The 19,245-nt window shown below is 44.2% G+C and overlaps 1 protein-coding gene across 1 annotated transcript in view; it reads left to right on the top strand.

Moving 5' to 3' along the window:
• Positions 1–19,245, top strand: part of LOC126191212 (hemicentin-1-like) — a 314,593-nt gene that overhangs the window by 229,308 nt on the left and 66,040 nt on the right. The window contains exons 5-6 of the mRNA XM_049932012.1: positions 6,114–6,275; positions 13,822–13,956. Coding sequence (XP_049787969.1) covers positions 6,114–6,275; positions 13,822–13,956 — 297 coding nt within the window. The remainder of the gene's footprint in view (positions 1–6,113; positions 6,276–13,821; positions 13,957–19,245) is intronic.

The raw sequence follows: 19,245 nt of genomic DNA, 5'->3' as shown, positions 1-19,245 counted from the left end.
AACTACATGCTGTGTTCTGTTTGCTAAATACACCCACACAGCTGGTCTGATATTCCGTAGGCTCTTACTTTATCAGGCGACAGTGCGGAACTGTATCGAATGCCTTCCGGAGGATAAGGAAAATGGCATCTACCTGGGAGCCTGTATCTAATATTTCCTGGGTCTCATGAATCGACAGGAAGTGCAGGGATGGCTACAGGACAAATGTAAGAATGTAGAGGCTTACCTCACGAGGGGTAAGATAGATACTGCCTACAGGAAAATTAAAGAGACCTTTGGAGCAAAGAGAACCACTTGCATGAATATCAAGAGCTCAGATGGAAACCCAGTTCTAAGCAAATAAGGGAAAGCAGAAAGGTGGAAGGAGTATATAGAGGGTCGATGTTCTTGAGGACAATATTATCGAAATGGAAGAGGAGGTAGATGAAGATGAAATGGGAGATATGATACTGCGCGAAGAGTTTGACCGAGCACTGAATGACCTAATTCGATACAAGGCCCCGGGAGTAGACAACATTCCATTAGAACTACTGACAGCCTTGGGAGAGCCAGTCCTGACAAAACACTACCATCTGGTGAGCAAGATGCATGAGACAGGCGAAATACCCTCAGACTTCAAGAAGAATATAATAATTCCAGTCCCAAAGAAAGCAGGGGTTGACAGATGTGAAAATTACCGAACTATCAGTTTAATAAGTCACAGCTGCAAAAGACTAACGCAAATTCTTTACAGACGAGTGGTAAAACTGGTAGAAGCCGACCTCGGGGAAGATAAGTTTGGATTCCGTAGAAATGCTGGAGCACGTGAGGCAATACGGACCGTACGACTTATCTTAGAAGCTAGATTAAGGAAAGGCAAACCTACGTTTCAAGCAATTGTAGACATAGAGAAAGCTTTTGATAATGTTGACTGGAATACTCTCTTTCAAATTCTGAAGGTGGCAGGGGTAAATACAGGGAGCGAAAGGCTATTTACAATTTGTGCACTAAGCAGATGGCAGTTATAAGAGTCGAGGGACATGAAAGGGAAGCAGTGGTTGGGAAGGAAGTGACACAGGGTTGTAGCCTCTCCCCGATGCTATTCAATCTGTATCTTGAGCAAGCAGTAAAGGAAACAAAAGAAAACTTCGGAATAGGTATTAAAATCCATTGAGAAGAAATAAAAGCTTTGAGGTTCGCCGATGACGTTGTAATTCTCCCAGACACAGCAAAGGACTTGGAAGAGCCGTTGAACGGAATGGACAGTATCTTGAAAGGAGGGTATAAGATAAACATCAACAAAAGCAAAACAAGGATAATGGAATGTAGTCGAATTAAGTCGGGTGATGCTGAGGGAATTAGATTAGGCAATGAGACACTTGAAGTAGTAAAGGAGTTTTGCTATTTGGGGAGAAAAATAACTGATGATGGTCGAAGTAGAGAAGATATAAAATGTAGACTGGCAATGGCAAGGAAAGCGTTTCTGAAGAAGAGAAATTTGTTAACATCGATTATAAATTTAAGTGTGAGGAAGTCGTTTCTGAAAGTATTTGTATGGAGTGTAGCCATGTATGGAAGTGAAACATGGACGGTAAATAGTTTTGACAAGAAGAGAATAGAAGCTTTCGAAATGTGGTGCTACAGAAGAATGCTGAAGATTAGGTGGGTAGATCACATAACTAATGAGGAGGTATTGAATAGAATTGGGGAGAAGAGGAGTTTGTGGCACAACGTGACCAGAAGAAGGGATCGGTTGGTAGGACATGTTCTGAGGCATCAAGGGATCACCAATTTAGTACTGGAGGGCAGCGTGGAGGGCAAAAATCGTAGAGGGAGACGAAGAGATGAATACACTAAACAGATTCAGAAGGATGTAGGTTTCAGTAGGTACTGGGAGATCAAGAAGCTTGCACAGGTTAGAGTAGCATGGAGAGCTGCATCAAACCAGTCTCAGGACTGAAGACCACAACAACAACAATGAACAAATAAAGCGAGTTGGGTCTCACACGATCGATGTTTCAGGAATCCATGTTGATTCCTACAGAGTAGATTCTGAGTTTCCAGAAATGACATGATACACGAGCAAAAAGACGTGTTCTGAAATTCTACAACAGGTCGATGTCAGAGACATAGGCCTATAGTTTTGCGCATCTGCTCGACGACTCTTCTTGAAGACTGAAACTACCTGTGCTCTTCTACAATCATTTGGAACCTTCCGTTCCTCTAGAGACTTACTGTGCACGGCTGCATGGTTATCCGGCCGCCCAGCCTTCCGATCGTAGCACTGCTATTGACGCAACGGCTAAGTGCAGCTGTACTTGTTGGTTGCACCGACAGCCTGGGGCATGGCTGACTACTCCCTCCAGCGCAGTTCGTGGAGCCCAGGTAGAGCGCAGATGGGAAACAGCCGACCGCCATCGTTGTAGTGACCATCAGCAGCTCCTGCCGTCCATCCACGGCAGCTCTGTCGGCGTCTGCAGACAGCTCTGCATCCAGGAGGCCGTGACATCGCGCGCCGGCCCCGCCACTAAGCATGGCAGCTTGCAATCTGCGGACGATGTCACCCAGCGACCTGTCCCGCCACAGCTATGGCGTATCCGTAAAGAAGAGGTCGGCGGTCGTTTCAGCGGGCCCACTGGCTGCTAATATCCATCACTAGAAGGTAGTCGTGGTCGGACTGCAACTTAACACTCGCCATTCTCTCTGGTTCTGGATGTGGCGAGATAGACAACGCGACAGCCCGATTTGATCCTCTGGCCTCGCTTACTTATACATTTTTCCCTACATCCCTGATGCTCACCGAAGGGCCCAAGAAACTGGTATAGGCATGCGTATTAAAATACAGAGATACAAGGTGTTTCAAAAATGACCGGTATATTTGAAACGGTAATAAAAAGCTAAACGAGCAGCGATAGAAATACACCGTTTGTTGCAATATGCTTGGGACAACAGTACATTTTCAGGCAGACAAACTTTCGAAATTACAGTAGTTACAATTTTCAACAACAGATGGCGCTACGGTCCGGGAAACTCTATAGTACGATATTTTACACATATCCACCATGCGTAGCAATAATATGGCGTAGCCTCTGAATGAAATTACCCGAAACGTTTGACGACGTGTCTGGCGGAATGGCTTCACATGCAGATGAGATGTACTGCTTCAGCTGTTCAATTGTTTCTGGGTTCTGGCGGTACACCCGGTCTTTCAAGTGTCCCCACAGAAAGAAGTCACAGGGGTTCATGTCTGGCGAATAGGGAGGCCAATCCACGCCGCCTCCTGTATGTTTCGGATAGCCCAAAGCAATCACACGATCATCGAAATATTCATTCAGGAAATGAAAGACGTCGGCCGTGCGATGTGGCCGGGCACCATCTTGCATAAACCACGAGGTGTTCGCAGTGTCGTCTAAGGCAGTTTGTACCGCCACAAATTCACGAAGAATGTCCAGATAGCGTGATGCAGTAATCGTTTCGGATCTGAAAAATGGGCCAATGATTCCTTTGGAAGAAATGGCGGCCCAGACCAGTACTTTTTGAGGATGCAGGGACGATGGGACTGCAACATGGGGCTTTTCGGTTCCCCATATGCGCCAGTTCTGTTTATTGACGAAGCCGTCCAGGTAAAAATAAGCTTCGTCAGTAAACCAAATGCTGCCCACATGCATATCGCCGTCATCAATCCTGTGCACTATATCGTGCAGCAATGGTAGCGGCGCTGAGGGGTTGCCGCGTTTGAATTTTGTATGGATAGAGGTGTAAACTCTGGTGCATGAGACGATACGTGGACGTTGGCGTCATTTGGACCGCAGCTGCAACACGGCGAACGGAAACCCGAGGCCGCTGTTGGATCACCTGCTGCACTAGGTGCGCGTTGCCCTCTGTGGTTGCCGTATGCAATCGCCCTACCTTTCCAGCACGTTCATCCGTCACGTTCCCAGTCCGTTGAAATTTTCCTTTTCGGTCCTTTGGTTACATTAAACCTCCCTTGAAAACTTCGTCTTGTTGCAACAACACTGTGTTCTAGGCGGTGGAATTCCAACACCAGAAAAATCCTCTGTACTAAGGAATAAACCATGTTGTCCACAGCACACTTGCACGTTGTGAACAGCACACGCTTACAGCAGAAAGACGACGTACAGAATGGCGCACCCACAGACTGCGTTGTCTTCTATATCTTTCACATCACTTGCAGCGCCATCTGTTGTTGAAAATTGTAACTACTGTAATTTCGAAAGTTTGTCCGCCTGAAAATGTACTGTTGTCCCAAGCATATTGTAACAAACGGTGTATTTCTATCGCTGCTCGTTTAGTTTTTATTGCCGTTTCAAATATACCGGTCATTTTTGAAACACCCTGTAAGTAAACAGGCAGAATACGGCGCAGTGGTTGGCAACACCTATATAAGACAATAAGCGTGTGGCGCAGTTGTTATATCTGTTACTGCTGCTACAGTGGCACGTTATCAAGTTTGATCGTGGCGTTACAGTTGGCGCACGAACGATGGGGCACAGCATCTCCGAGATAGCGATGAAGTGAGAATTTTCCCGTGTGACCATTTCACGACTGTACCGTGAATATCAAGAATCCGGTAAAATATCAAATTACCGACTTCCCTGCTGCCTGAAAAAGATCCTGCAAGAATTTGACCAACGACGGCTCAAGACAATCATTCAACGTGAGGTAAGTGCAACCCTTCCCAAGATTGCTGCAAATTTCAATACTGGAGCATCAATAAGTGTCAGCGTGCGAATCATACAACGAACCATCATCGATATGTGCTTTCGGAGCAGAAGGCCCACTCGTGTACCCTTAATAACTGCATCGACGTTGGAATGTTGATTAATAGAAACATGTTTCAAATCGTTCAATTGGCTCTAAGCACTATCGGACTTAACATCTGAGGTCATCAGTCCCCTAGACTTGGAACTACTTAAACCTAACTAACCTAAGGACATCACACACATCCATACCCGAGGCAGGATTCTAACCTGCGACTGTAGCAGCAGCGTGGTTTCGAACTGAAGCGCCTAGAACCGCTCGCCACAGCGGCTGGCGGAAACATATTTCCTGGTCGGGCGAGTCTCGTTCCAAATTGTATAGAGCACATGGACGTGTACGGGTATGGAGACAACCTCTTGAATCCATGGACCCATCATGTCAGCAGGGGAAAGTTCATGCTGATGTAGGTTCTGTAATGGTGTGGGGTGTGTGCATTTGGAGCGATACGAGACCCCTGATACGTTTACATGCGATATTGAGATGATACGTACGTATGCACCCTGTCTAACCATCTGCATACAATCATGTCTGTTAAGCATTCCGACGGACTTGGGCAATTCCAGCAGGACAGTGCGACACCCCAGACGTCCAGAACTGGTACAGCGTGGCTCTAGGAACATTCCTTTGGGATTAAACACTTCCGCTGGCCACCAAACTCCCCAGACATGAACATTATTGAGTATATCTTGAATACCTTGCAACGTGCTGTCCAGAAGAGATCTCCAACCCGTCGTACTCTTCCGGATTTATAGACAGCCCTGCAGGATTCATGGTGTCAGTTCCCTCCAGCACCACTCTGGACATTACTCGAGACGACACCACGTGACGTTGCGGCACTTCCGCGTGATCGCAGGGACCGCAAACTATATTTGTCAGGTGTAGCAGTTTGGCTCTTCAGTATAGTTCCTCTCGAGGGAACAAGTAGAGTGCTCTTTAAGACAACGTCAGCTTTCCCTCAGCCCGCTTCGGCTCCTACACACACGCCAATGGGCGCTGTTGTAACAGCAACGATGGGTTCTTCACAGCACGTCAGAGTCCTGTACTGCCCTGATTACTTCACAGTGCTCTCCGGACCCTGCCTTCTCGCCTGCAAGCGGTGTCGTAAACCTATCTCGCAGAATCGTTTACTGAATATCAACACCGCCAGCCAATGTGACAATCGGTCCCTTGATCACTACGTAGCTATAGCTACGCGTAGTTTACAAGAAATTCCTATACCGACGCCTGTACTTATTCGTATCGCAGCAGTTCTCTGGGTATCTGTGTACTCGGACGTACTACGTGTGTTGGTGAACTGTTTTGCAACCACAGGACGGAGAAAGTAGCGACCCGCGCCCTCTGCGTGTTGGCAGGTGTCGTGGGTGAGGCGGCGCGACTGGCACATCCTCTCGTCCGGCCTGTACACCTACACCAACGACGAACGCTTCCAGGTGAGCAGTTTCAACAACCGCCAGGACTGGACGCTGCACATCAGATACGTTCAGAAGAGGGACAACGGCACCTACGAGTGTCAGGTGAGGCACTAACGATAAGAATACTACTGACTTTAACGGAGTTTTGATTACATTGATAGTTTTTTCGATGAATCGCGGATGAAATGTTCCACCAATACGTTGAAGAAATCCTCCCACAGCAATGTTGGGGTAGTTCCTGTTAATTTACTGATACAGTTGACTTGGAAACATTCAGCCTCACTATTAACGCCCACTTGCAGAGTGATTAAAAAAGACCTGCTAAGCAAATAAAGTACACTGAGGTGACAAAAGTCATGTTGTTGTTGTTGTTATGGTCTTCAGTCCAGAGACTGGTTTGATGCAGCTCTCCATGCTACTCTATCCTGTGTAAGCTTCTTCATCTCCCAGTACCTACTGCAACCTACATCCTTCTGAATCTGCTTAGTGTATTCATCTCTTGGTCTCCCCCTACGATTTTTACCCTCCACGCTGCCCTCCAATACTAAATTGGTGATCCCTTGATGCCTCAGAACATGTCCTACCAACCGATCCCTTCTTCTGGTCAAGTTGTGCCACAAACTTCTCTTCTCCCCAATCCTATTCCATACTTCCTCATTAGTTATGTGATATACCCATCTAATCTTCAGCATTCTTCTGTAGCACCACATTTCGAAAGCTTCTATTCTCTTCTTGTCCAAACTATTTACCGTCCATGTTTCACTTCCATACATGGCTACACTCCATACAAATACTTTCAGAAATGACTTCCTGACACTTAAATCTATACTCGATGTTAACAAATTTCTCTTCTTCAGAAACGCTTTCCTTGCCATTGCCAGTCTACATTTTATATCCTCTCTACTTCGACCATCATCAGTTATTTTGCTCCCCAAATAGCAAAACTCCTTTACTACTTTAAGGGTCTCATTTCCTAATCTAATACCCTCAACATCACCAGACTTAATTCGACTTCATTCCATTATCCTCGTTTTGCTTTTGTTGATGTTCATCTTATATCCTCCCTTCAAGACACCATTCATTCCATTCAACTGCTCTTCCAAGTCCTTTGCTGTCTCTGACAGAATTACAATGTCATCGGCGAACCTCAACGTTTTTATTTCTTCTCCATGGATTTTAATACCTACTCCGAATTTTTCTTTTGTTTCCTTTACTGCTTGCTCAATATACAGATTGAATAATATCGGGGAGAGGCTACAACCCTGTCTTACTCCCTTCTTAACCACTGCTTCCCTTTCATGTCCCTCGACTCTTATAACTGCCATCTGGTTTCTGTACAAATTGTAAATAGCCTTTCGCTCCATGTATTTTACCCCTGCCACCTTTAGAATTTGGAAGAGAGTATTCCAGTCAACATTGTCAAAAGCTTTCTCTAAGTCTACAAATGCTAGAAACGTAGGTTTGCCTTTCCTTAATCTTTGGGATTGGAATTATTATATTCTTCTTGAAGTCTGAGGGTATTTCGCCTGTTTCATACATCGTGCTCACCAGACGGTAGAGTTTTGTCAGGACTGGCTCTCCCAAGGCCATCAGTAGTTCCAATGGAATGTTGTCTACTCCGGGGGCCTTGTTTCGACTCAGGTCTTTCAGTGCTCTGTCAAACTCTTCACGCAGTATCGTATCTCCCATTTCGTCTTCATCTACATCCTCTTCAATTTCCATAATATTGTCCTCAAGTTCATCGCCCTTGTATAGACCCTCTATATACTCCTTCCACCTTTCTGCTTTCCCTTCTTTGCTTACAACTGGGTTTCCATCTGAGCTCTTGATATTCATACAAGTGGTTCTCTTTTCTCCAAAGGTCTCTTTAATTTTCCTGTAGGCAGTATCTATCTTACCCCTCGTGAGATAAGCCTCTACATCCTTACATTTGTCCTCTAGCCATCCTGCTTAGCCATTTTGCACTTCCTGTCGATCTCATTTTTGAGACGTTTGTATTCCTTTTTGCCTGCTTCACTTACTGCATTTTTATATTTTCTCCTTTCATCAATTAAATTCAATATTTCTTCTGTTACCCAAGGATTTCTACTAGCCCTCGTCTTTTTACCTACTTGATGCTCTGCTGCCTTCACCACTTCATCCCTCAAAGCTACCAATTCTTCTTCTACTGTGTTTCTTTCCCCCATTCCTGCCAATTGCTCCCTTATGCTCTCCCTGAAACTCTGTACAACCTCTGGTTCTTTCAGTTTATCCAGGTCCCATCTCCTTAAATTCCCACCTTTTTGCAGTTTCTTCAGTTTTAATCTACAGGTCATAACCAATAGATTGTGGCCAGAGTCCACATCTGCCCCTGGAAATGTCTTACAATTTAAAACCTGGTTCCTAAATCTCTGTCTTACCATTATATAATCTATCTGATACCTTTTAGTATCTCCAGGGTTCTTCCATGTATACAACCTTCTATCATGATTCTTAAACCAAGTGTTAGCTATGATTAAGTTGTGCTCTGTGCAAAATTCTACCAGGCGGCTCCCTCTTTCATTTCTTAGCCCCAATCCATATTCACCTACTACGTTTCCTTCTCTCCCTTTTCCTACACTCGAATTCCAGTCACCCATGACTATTAAATTTTCGTCTCCCTTCACTATCTGAATAATTTCTTTTATTTCATCATACATTTCTTCAATTTCTTCGTCATCTGCAGAGCTAGTTGGCATATAAACTTGTACTACTGTAGTAGGTGTGGGCTTCGTATCTATCTTGGCCACAATAAGGCGTTCACTATGCTGTTTGTAGTAGCTTACCCGCACTCCTATTTTCCTATTCATTATTAAACCTACTCCTGCATTACCCCTATTTGACTTTGTGTTTATAACCCTGTAGTCACCTGACCAGAAGTCTTGTTCCTCCTGCCACCGAACTTCACTAATTCCCACTATATCTAACTTTAACCTATCCATTTCCCTTTTTAAATTTTCTAACTTACCTGCCCGATTAAGGGATCTGACATTCCACGCTCCGATCCGTAGAACGCCAGTTTTCTTTCTCCTGATAACGACATCCTCTTGAGTAGTCCCCGCCCGGAGATCCGAATGGGGGACTATTTTACCTCCGGAATATTTTACCCAAGAGGACGCCATCATCATTTAATCATACAGTAAAGCTGCATGCCCTCGGGAAAAATTACGGCCGTAGTTTCCCCTTGCCTACAGCCGTTCGCAGTACCAGCACAGCAAGGCCGTTTTGGTTATTGTTACAACGCCAGATCAGTCAATCATCCAGACTGTTGCCCTTGCAACTACTGAAAAGGCTGCTGCCCCTCTTCAGGAACCACACGTTTGTCTGGCCTCTCAACAGATACCCCCCCGTTGTGGTTGTACCTACGGTACGGCTATCTGTATCGCTGAGGCACGCAAGCCTCCCCACCAACGGCAAGGTCCATGGTTCATGGGGGGGGGGGGGGGGACAAAAGTCATGGGATCGCCATATTCACATATACAGAAGGCGGTGTATTGCGTACACAAGGTATAAAAGGCCAGTTCATTGGAGGAGCTGTCATTTTTCAGCAAATTATTCGTGTCAAGAAAGTTTCCGACGTGATTATGGCAGCACGGTGGGAATTAACAGAATAATAGGACGGTAGTTGGAGCTAGACGCATAGGACAGCCCACTTCGGAAATTGCTAGGCAATTCGATATTCCGAGATCCACAGTATCGAAAGTGTGCCGAGAATACCAAATTTCAGGCATTACACCTCACCACGGACAAGGCAGTGGTCAACTACCTTCAATTAACGACCGAGCGCAGCGGCGTTTTCGTAGAGCTGCCAGTGCTGAGAGACAACCAAGACTGCATGAAATAACAGCAGAAATCAGTGTTGGACGTACGACGAACGTATCCGTCACGACAGTGAGGCTAAATTTGGCATTAATGAGCTGCGGCAGCAGCAAACCGACGCGAGTGCCTTTGCTACCAGCACGACATCTCCTGCAGCGCCTCTCTGCACTTGTGACCATGTCGGTTGGACCCTAGACAACCGGAAAACCGTGGCATGGTCAGATGAGTCCCTATTTCAGTTGGTAAGAGCTGATGGTAGGGTACGAGTGTGGCGCAGATCTCACGAAACCAAGAACCCAAGCTGTTAACAGGGCGATGTGCAAGCTGGAGGTAGTTCGATAGTGGTGTGTGCTGTGCTTACATGAACTGGCTCCTCTGGTTAACTGAACCTATCATTGACCGGAAACGCTTACGTTCGGCTACTTGTTCCCAAACGAAGATTATTTTTTTTTATGAGATTGCCCCATTTCACTCTGACGCTATTGTTCGCGATTGGTTTTGACATCATTCTGGAGAGTTATAGCGAATGATTTGGCCATCCAGATCGCCCGACATGAATCCTGTCGAACATTTACGAAACCTAATCGAGTGTTTAGTTCGTGCGCAAAATACTGCACCGTCGCAATTCTAGACGACAAAGAGGCAGTATCGCTCAATATTTCTGCAAGAAACTCCCAGCGATTTGTCGAGTCCATGCCAGGTAAAGTTGCTACACCACGCAGGGAAAAAGGAGACGTAACTCGATATTAGGACATATCCCACGATTTTTCTCACCTCATTGTACATAACCAGTAAAATTTGCGTTGTCACATAGAAAATATACGTACACAAATGTACAATAAAAAATGTTCAAATGTGTGTGAAATCTTAGGGGACTTAACTGCTAAGGTCATCAATCCCTAAGCTTACACACTATTTAACCTAAATTATCCTAAGGACAAACACACACATCCATGCCCGAGGGAGGATTCGAACCTCCGCCGGGACCAGCCGCACAGAAATGTACAATAACACAGTTTGGCCATTAAGAGAGAATAGTGAAACAGTGCAATATATCTAGTGTCATAAGACGTAATTGGTACTTCCAGTTGGAGGACAGATGATACAACGGTTATATGTATTTGGTATGTTCGCATATATTTATGTTGTGGTGTACCTGATGTAGTCACGAAACTATTTTGAAGTAGGCCGTAAACCAGTAGCAATCGAAATTCGTAGCGTAGGGATGATGGTGATACCTTCTGCAGAAACATTTTTTCTCTATTTGGGCTTCCTATTATTCATGTAAATAACTAGTGGTTGGATTTCCACTTTTCCCAATACTTTTTCATTCTATCAGTGCTACTGTTTCCAAAATACTAACCGCTTTGCCCTGGTTTTCGGTTTTGTTTGTCTCTGGAAATGATAATTGAAACTTAATTTCGAAATATATTTCTCTTCAGACTTTCATATTCCTCAACCTTCATCTCTTTCAAATCACTTCTGATTTCTTGGAGCCAATTGCATTAAGGAGATTTTCTTGTGGTCCACGTGTTAAAAAATCTTACATATCCTATTATCATTCATTCGAACCAGATGGAGGTAAAATGTCGTTCTATATATTACTACTGTTACAAGACACAAACTTTCCTTCCCAGGTGGTAGATCTCTTCTGTATACATCTTTAATTAACTGAAAGGCCATTTCCTTCTTCCTGACTTTGAATTTATTATCCACCCCGTCACTACCGTTCTTCTGTATTACCTCACCAAGACAGTGTTGACTCTTTTAATTTTTCCGAAGTACCTTTTCACTAAATTTGGACCATTTTTTTTATATTTTCGTATACGCCGATTGCATAAGATATTTTAAGTCCTGTTCTTCCTGCATTTGTCAAAACGATAATTTCTCTTCTTTCCACTGATATGTCTCGGAGAATTTTGCAAAGTAGCCGACAAAAGCAAACCTAGGAATTTTATGTGTCGGGTTTCTATAGCGTAACTGCATCTGGTCATGTTCCCAATTTTCTACAATGGCGTTCTATCCATTAATATTGATTACCGTAAACATAGAGTGCTAAACATCCTGCAGGCGTTAATTGGCGAGAAAATTGTTAATTGTTTTCAGTATATTCGTCATTTCACATTCCGTGTGATTTCCTTCCTTGTAGGAACGAATTTTATGTAATGATTAATTTTTTATATGTCGAAAGTGCTGGAATCTGCTCTAGATATCGCTATTGGTATGTCTTTCATACATTTTCTTACACTGGCAGTATAAATTAAAAACCAGTGTAGGGTACAAACAACTTGCTTTAAGGTAAGTAAAGCTCCGCTGGCTCAAAGAATCTAATTTCAGACAGGTTTCTTTAGGGTGAGCGTATGTTGACACAAAGTTTTGCGTCAGCGAGGTGCAGCCCGTTGATATTTCCCTGAGGTAGGATCCGCGGTATGGGCAAGTGGGGAAAAAAAGGTGACATGTGGAAGAATACGCCAGTATTGGACCGGTTTGATAAGACAAAGAAGCAATGGGTATTCAGTTTTTGAGTTTACGACATGTTTAAGTTTAATTAAAGTTTTATAAGAAATTTAGGACAGGAATGGATTCTATCACTTGATAAAGTCGAGCATTCATGTGGGAGAAGATGAAGGCAGGAATAAAATTGGAGTACTTGACAATCGCGGACTTGTACATGTGGTAAAAGTTTGGCAGCATAGAGAGCTAAGCTGCGAGGCCTATTCGGAAAGTAAGATCCGATCGCTCGTAAAATGGAAACCACTGTGAAATTCTCAAATGTTTTATTTGCAACAGTTGGCTACACTTTCCAGTTACTTCTCTATATAGTCGTCGTTCCGATTTACATGTTTGTCGTAGCGTTGTACCTAGTTTCCAACGCCTTCATAGCAGGCAGCTGCATGTGCTTCCTGCCCATTCTCTAAGGTGGTCTACAGCTGGTTGTCCGTGCTAGCTCATTGTCTTCATAACCAGCGGTTCATGTGAGCAGAGATGAAACTCAGGAAGAGTCAATTACGGGCTCTATTGAACGCTACAGGAGCATCTTCATTGCCCCTGCAGAGTGCGGCCGAGAACATGCAGAAGTAAACGCGCCACGCGGTGTAGCCACGCGGTCAAAAGCGCCTTTTCATGGTCTATGGCAGTTAGTTCCCATAAGACCTTAAAACAAATTTCCAAGGAAACGCATGACAGTTATGTTATGTTGGCTGCATGACATCAGGCGTAATCTCAACCAGGCCCTCATACTTGACGAAAGACACTATTGTTCTAAGCACCTTAACGTGCGACTGTGTGCTCGGAACTGAAAAGAGCGACGTGACGCGATCGACGCACATACTAGAGAAAATGCCGAACATATCTGTGCAAAGCTTCATCGGATTCTCACTGTGGTTTCCATTTAGCACACCATCAGCTATTACTTTCCGAATATCCCTCGTATGTTGACTATGGCAAGAAAAGAAAAGACGGAATCAACTGATCCATTCATAGCGATGAACTGGGGTGCCACTTTTCCTGAATTTAAATAATGTATAAAGGGCGACCAAACAGTTTCCGTTTGAAGATGTTGTTGTAGCACATATGCCCATGGAAACTCAATGCGGGTATATAAGATGCGGGTATAAAGGAGCCGACATGTAGGCGGGGGTTTAGTGTGGCCTTGAAACGGAAGGTTTTTGGTCACCCTCATGTAATTTTAGAATAGTGACAGAGAAAATAAGTGGCAGATCATGGGAATGCTGCAGGTCTGATTAGCAATAAGAACAAGTAGGTTAATGGAAAACTCATTGCGAATTGTTTGACAGCAACATTGTTACAGGTGGCTACGGACAAGGGTCTGATGTCGCACTACTTCAACCTGCACGTGGTGGTGCCCACGGCGTTTATACTGGGCAACGGGGAGTACCACATCGGCGAGGGCAGCACCATCTCCCTCGTCTGCATCATCGAGAATGTACGTAGACATAATTGGCCCATAGTTTAGGGGTTGTAACAAAAATATTCCAACAAACAAGAGGGTCTGTAGAGGCAGCCAGGAGAAAGAAACTGGGGGTAGGAATCCTTGTTTTGGAACGTCATCCAACGGCGCAAAGGAGGGAAGCAAAGGCGGGCGCAATCGCTACGACACCTCTTCGGCAGCAAACGTGACTTGTATCTTTGACGAGCTGCGAATGAAACTCGTCGCAATGAGCCTGGGAGCATACAGAACTTTAAGAGTCCGTCGTAAATACGGAACCCTATCATTATGCCGTGGAACGCGCAAAGCGTAGCAGCAGCAAAGGTGTCACCAACGCAACTTACGTTTACTATCGACAGGGTTGTCCGTCGGCTGCCCACTACAACTTAATATTCTAGTGTCGCTGGATGACGTTTCCGGACTTAGCCTCCTAGCCTCAATTTCTTCCTGACATCTATAAAAAACTTCGAAGTTTGTTGGTATATTTTTGTCAATATACACTGACGGAAAAAGAATCGCAACACGAAGAATTAGGCTAGCTGTGCAAGGTAAACGAAAGTTGTTAGGCGGTTTCTATATAGGAAAGATTGTGCATATTCATATTTCGCAACCTTCACGTAAGAGTCATGCTAGTACCACCACTATGAGGATGAAATAAAGTTTGCTTCAGCGCTACAACTGTAACGATCCAGAGTGATTGTTACCTTTGACATTAGATGTGGAAAATTGATGTTAGTCAAAAATGCCTTTAATGTGACAAAAACGCCATTATCAACACCTCACTGACTTTGAACGAGGTCGTCTAATAGGGTTACGAGAAGATGGATGTTCCTTCCGTGATACTCCAAAACGACTTGACAGGCATGTAGCCACTGTACGTGATTACTGACAGTTTTCATCACGATAATGTACTGTCGCAAGGAGACCGGGATCCGAATGATCACATCAAGAGGGAAGACCATAGTGTTCGACTTATGATTCTGCCTCGTCGTTCTGAATCTGCAGTAGCAGTTTGACCAGCAGTTGGCAGCACAGTGACACAAACAACTGTCACAAATCGGGTACGTCAAGGACAGCTACGGGCAGACGTTCTGTACCGTAAATTCAAATGGTTCAAATGGCTCTGAGCACTATGGGACTTAACTTCTGTGGTCATCAGTCCCCTAGAACTTATAACTACTTAAACCCAACTAACCTAAAGACATCACACACATCCATGCCCGATGCAGGATTCGAACCTGCGACGTAGCAGCCGCGCGGTTCCGGACTGCGCGCCTAGAACCGCTAGACCACCGCGGCCGGCGTACCGTAAATTCCACTGACCCGAAACCACCACCGTTTGCGACTTCAGTGATGTCAAGCGACAGCTCATTGGAGGACAGGGTGGAGGTCTGTTATGTTTTCTGATAAAAGCTGGTTCTACCTCGGTACCAGTGATGGCCGTGTGTTTATAGAAGAAGGCCACCTGAGGGGTCTACAACCAACCTTTTTGCATGCTAGACACATTGGACCTACACCTGAAGTTACGGTCTAGAGTGCGATTTCGTAAGATGGCAGGAGTACTCTTTCGCATACTTATGCAAATTTGTACACTACTGGCCTTTAAAATTGCTACACCAAGAAGAAATGCAGATAATAAATGGGTATTCATTGGACATATATATTATACTAGAACTGACATGCAATTACATTATCACGCAATTAGGATGCATAGATCCTGAGAAATCAGTACCCAGGGCAACCACCTCTGGCCGTAATAACGGCCTTGGTACGCCTGAGCATTGAGTCAAACAGAGCTTCGATGGCGTGATCTGGTACAGCTGCCCACGCAGCTTCAACACGATACCACAGTTCATCAAGAGTAGTGACTGGCGTCTTGTGAGGAGCCAGTTGCTCGGCCACCAGTGACCTTACGTTTTCAATTGTGAGAGATCTGGAGAATGTGCTGGCCAGGGCAGCAGTCGAACATTTTCTGCATCCAGAAAGGCCCGTACAGGACTTGCAACATGCGGTCGTGCACTATCCTGCTGAGATGTAGGGTTTCGCAGGGATCGAATGAAGGGTAGAGACACGGGTCGTAACACATCTGAAATGTAGCGTCCACTGTTCAAAGTGTTGTTAACGCGAACAATAGGTGACCGAGACGTGTAACCAATGGCACCCCACACCATCACGCCGGGTGATACGCCAGTATGGCGATGACGGATACACGCTTCCAATGTACGTTCACCGCGATGCTGCAAACAGAACCTGGATTCATCCGAAAAAATGACGTTTTGCCATTCGCCCACCCAGGTTCGTCGTTGAGTATACCATCGCAGGCGCTTCTGTCTGTGATGCAGCGTCAAGGGTAACCGCAGTCATGGTCCCCGAGCTGATAGTCCGTGCTGCTGCAAACGTCGTCGAACTGTCCGTGCAGATGGTTGTTGTTTCGCAAACGTCCCCATCTGTTGACTCAGGGATCGAGACGTGGCTGCACGATCCGTTACAGCCATGCGGATAAGATGCCTGTCATCTCGAGTGCTAGTGATTCGAGGCCATTGGGAACCAGCACGGCGTTCCGTATTACCCTCCTGAACCCGCCGATTCCATATTCTGCTAACAGTCATTGGATCTCCACCAACGCGAGCAGCAATGTCGCAATAAGATAAACCGCAATCGCGATAGGCTACAATCGGACCTTTATCAAAGTCGGAAACCTTATGGTACCCATATCTCCTCCTTACACGAGGCATCACAACAACGTTTCACCAGGCAACGCCGGTCAACTGCAGTTTGTGTATGAGAAATCAGTTGCAAACTTTCCTCATGTCGGCACGTTGTAAGTGTCTCCACCGCCGCCAACCTTGTGTGAGTGCTGTGAAAAGCTAATCATTTGCATATCACAGGATCTTCTTCCTGTCGATTAAATTTCGCGTCTGTAGCATGTCATCTTCATGGCGGAGCAATTTTAATGGCCAGTAGTGTATGTCATTCTGGTTATTCGACCTGTTGTACTACCCATTCATGATCAACATTTCAAGGGGTGTTATCCAAAAGGATAACGCTCGCCCACATACTGAAGCCGAGACCCAACATACCCTACAGAGTGTCGACGTGTTGCCTTGGCCTGCTCGATCACCTGTCTCCAGTCGAGTGCATTTTGGTCTCCAGCGCCAACCACAAACAGAATTAATCGACCAAGTGCACCAGGCAGGGAACTCCATCCCCCAAAGTGACTTCCGGCACCTCAACAACACAATTCAAGCACGTCCGCATGCTTGAACTCAACACTATCGCGGTTACACCTGTTACTAACGTCTCAGAATTTCACATTTGGAATGGCTTATCTCGCGCTTACGTTAACGTGTGATCATGCAATGTTAATCACTTACCAGATTAATGTATTCAGCAAATTACATTACTCTACATTAATTATTTTTAGTGTTGCTATTTTTTTCACTCAGTGTATATTTTCCTAAAGCTGGATGTATAAAATATATGTAGGGTAATGTTCTATCATTCTAAGATTGTTGGCGTATGTCATTGTGCTGCACTGAAAAATACCTGCAGCTAATTATAGAAACATTTGAGTAGATTATAGCCTGATAGAAGATTTCCTAGACAATAAACTTGAAAATGTTGTCATCATTGGTACAGTATCAGGCTCTTGCACACAGAGGCACTCCTGTCACACGAAAAGCACACAGGTAATAAAATGTGGAGATTATAAATGGGTTTACCACGTAAGTTTAATCGTGGTAGCATAACTTCATTAGTCTCCAAATATCAGTCATTGGTGCTTAATTTTTAACATTTTTATGCAGCGACAGCAACTGATATTGTTTATATAAGAATATACAGCCTACAGTTGCAGGTTAATTTTGTCGTTTACCTAGGTTTCAACGTTAGTAATAACGTCTTCTTCATAACATAAAATATTATTTGAATGTTTGCCTGAAACAAGCCACGTCCTAAGTCAACTTTATAAAACTTGATGCATAACCATAAGGTTTTGTCACTTCTATTAAACAAGCTGTAACAAATTCATATCAAGCCCATACAACAGGCTTAAAGTGAATTTGTTACACCTTGTTTAATAGAAGTGACAAAACCTTATGGTTATGCATCAGGTTTTATAAAGTTGACTTAGGACATGACTTGTTTCAGGCAAACATTTAAATAATATTTTATGTTCTGAAGAAGACGTTATTACTAACGTTGAAACCTAGGTAAACGATAAAGTTAACCTGCAACTGTAGGCTGTATATTCTTATATATCATTGGTGCTTGTAAATATTTTGATGTTGCTATAGCGTACATGATCTTGAATAACTTGGCCTAAAACAGTGTGTCAACAATAAACATGGAAGAAAAGTTATTTGTTTTTCATTGTTTAAGGGTTGGGAACAGATTAGCGTTCAGAAACGCAACTTGTCAGATGTTTATAGAAATAAATTGATAATGCCATGAAAACGTACTCATAAAGCTAAAAGACATGGACAGCGTGTTTTTATCTAACAGTACGCTTCAACCGGAAACATACTGCTGTCGTGTGCATTGTGGAGATAGTACTCGACATTATGGGTCGTATGTATCTCTGTAAATTATCTTTCGACCCTCTATCAATAAATGGAGCAGGAGGAACCTCTAAACATTGCTAGAGAGAAGGTCAACTTCTTAGCTAAGATCACCTGTACACAACCTCTATTGTTGATTACCGGTTTCGCTAACCACAATTAATATTTTCAGACAGCTATAAAGCGTTACTGCGTGTCTCCTGTACCAGCTGTATAAGTACCCATAATAGGGGCGAAGGACGAGATAAATACTGTATTAGCAAGTCAACTTTGAAACTACAACAAACAGAATAATTCGCCAACTTGTTGTAATCCTTGTCACACAACTCCATCGCAGCCAGGGCACCGCGAATACATTTCATATACGCGGAATGTGTTCACTGCCGAGTCACTGACGTATACAACTGAAAATTCTTCAGAAATTTTTCAGAGAGGCGCGAAGGGAAGGAAGCTTTACTTCTTACAACAGATCAAAATTTATAGGGCTTTAGAGACCAGTCGGAACATATCTAGAATGAACAGACTGACATCAACCTTAGGAGATGCTCAGATTATTTCTGGAAATTCTTATAGGATGCTGATGGTTATTATAGGCACAGATGAAGTTTTGTTTACTCATTGGTCTTGGCATACATACATGGCCATGCTAAACTTATTGTGCAGTAATACCGGCTTTGCAACCTTATTTTGCATCTGCACAATAGCACATTCACATCATACACATTGT

This window comes from Schistocerca cancellata, chromosome 6, assembly GCF_023864275.1.
Source record: "Schistocerca cancellata isolate TAMUIC-IGC-003103 chromosome 6, iqSchCanc2.1, whole genome shotgun sequence".
NCBI lineage: Eukaryota > Metazoa > Arthropoda > Insecta > Orthoptera > Acrididae > Schistocerca > Schistocerca cancellata.
Note: the sequence above shows the minus strand (reverse complement) of the source record. Positions and strands in the feature narration are given on the sequence as shown.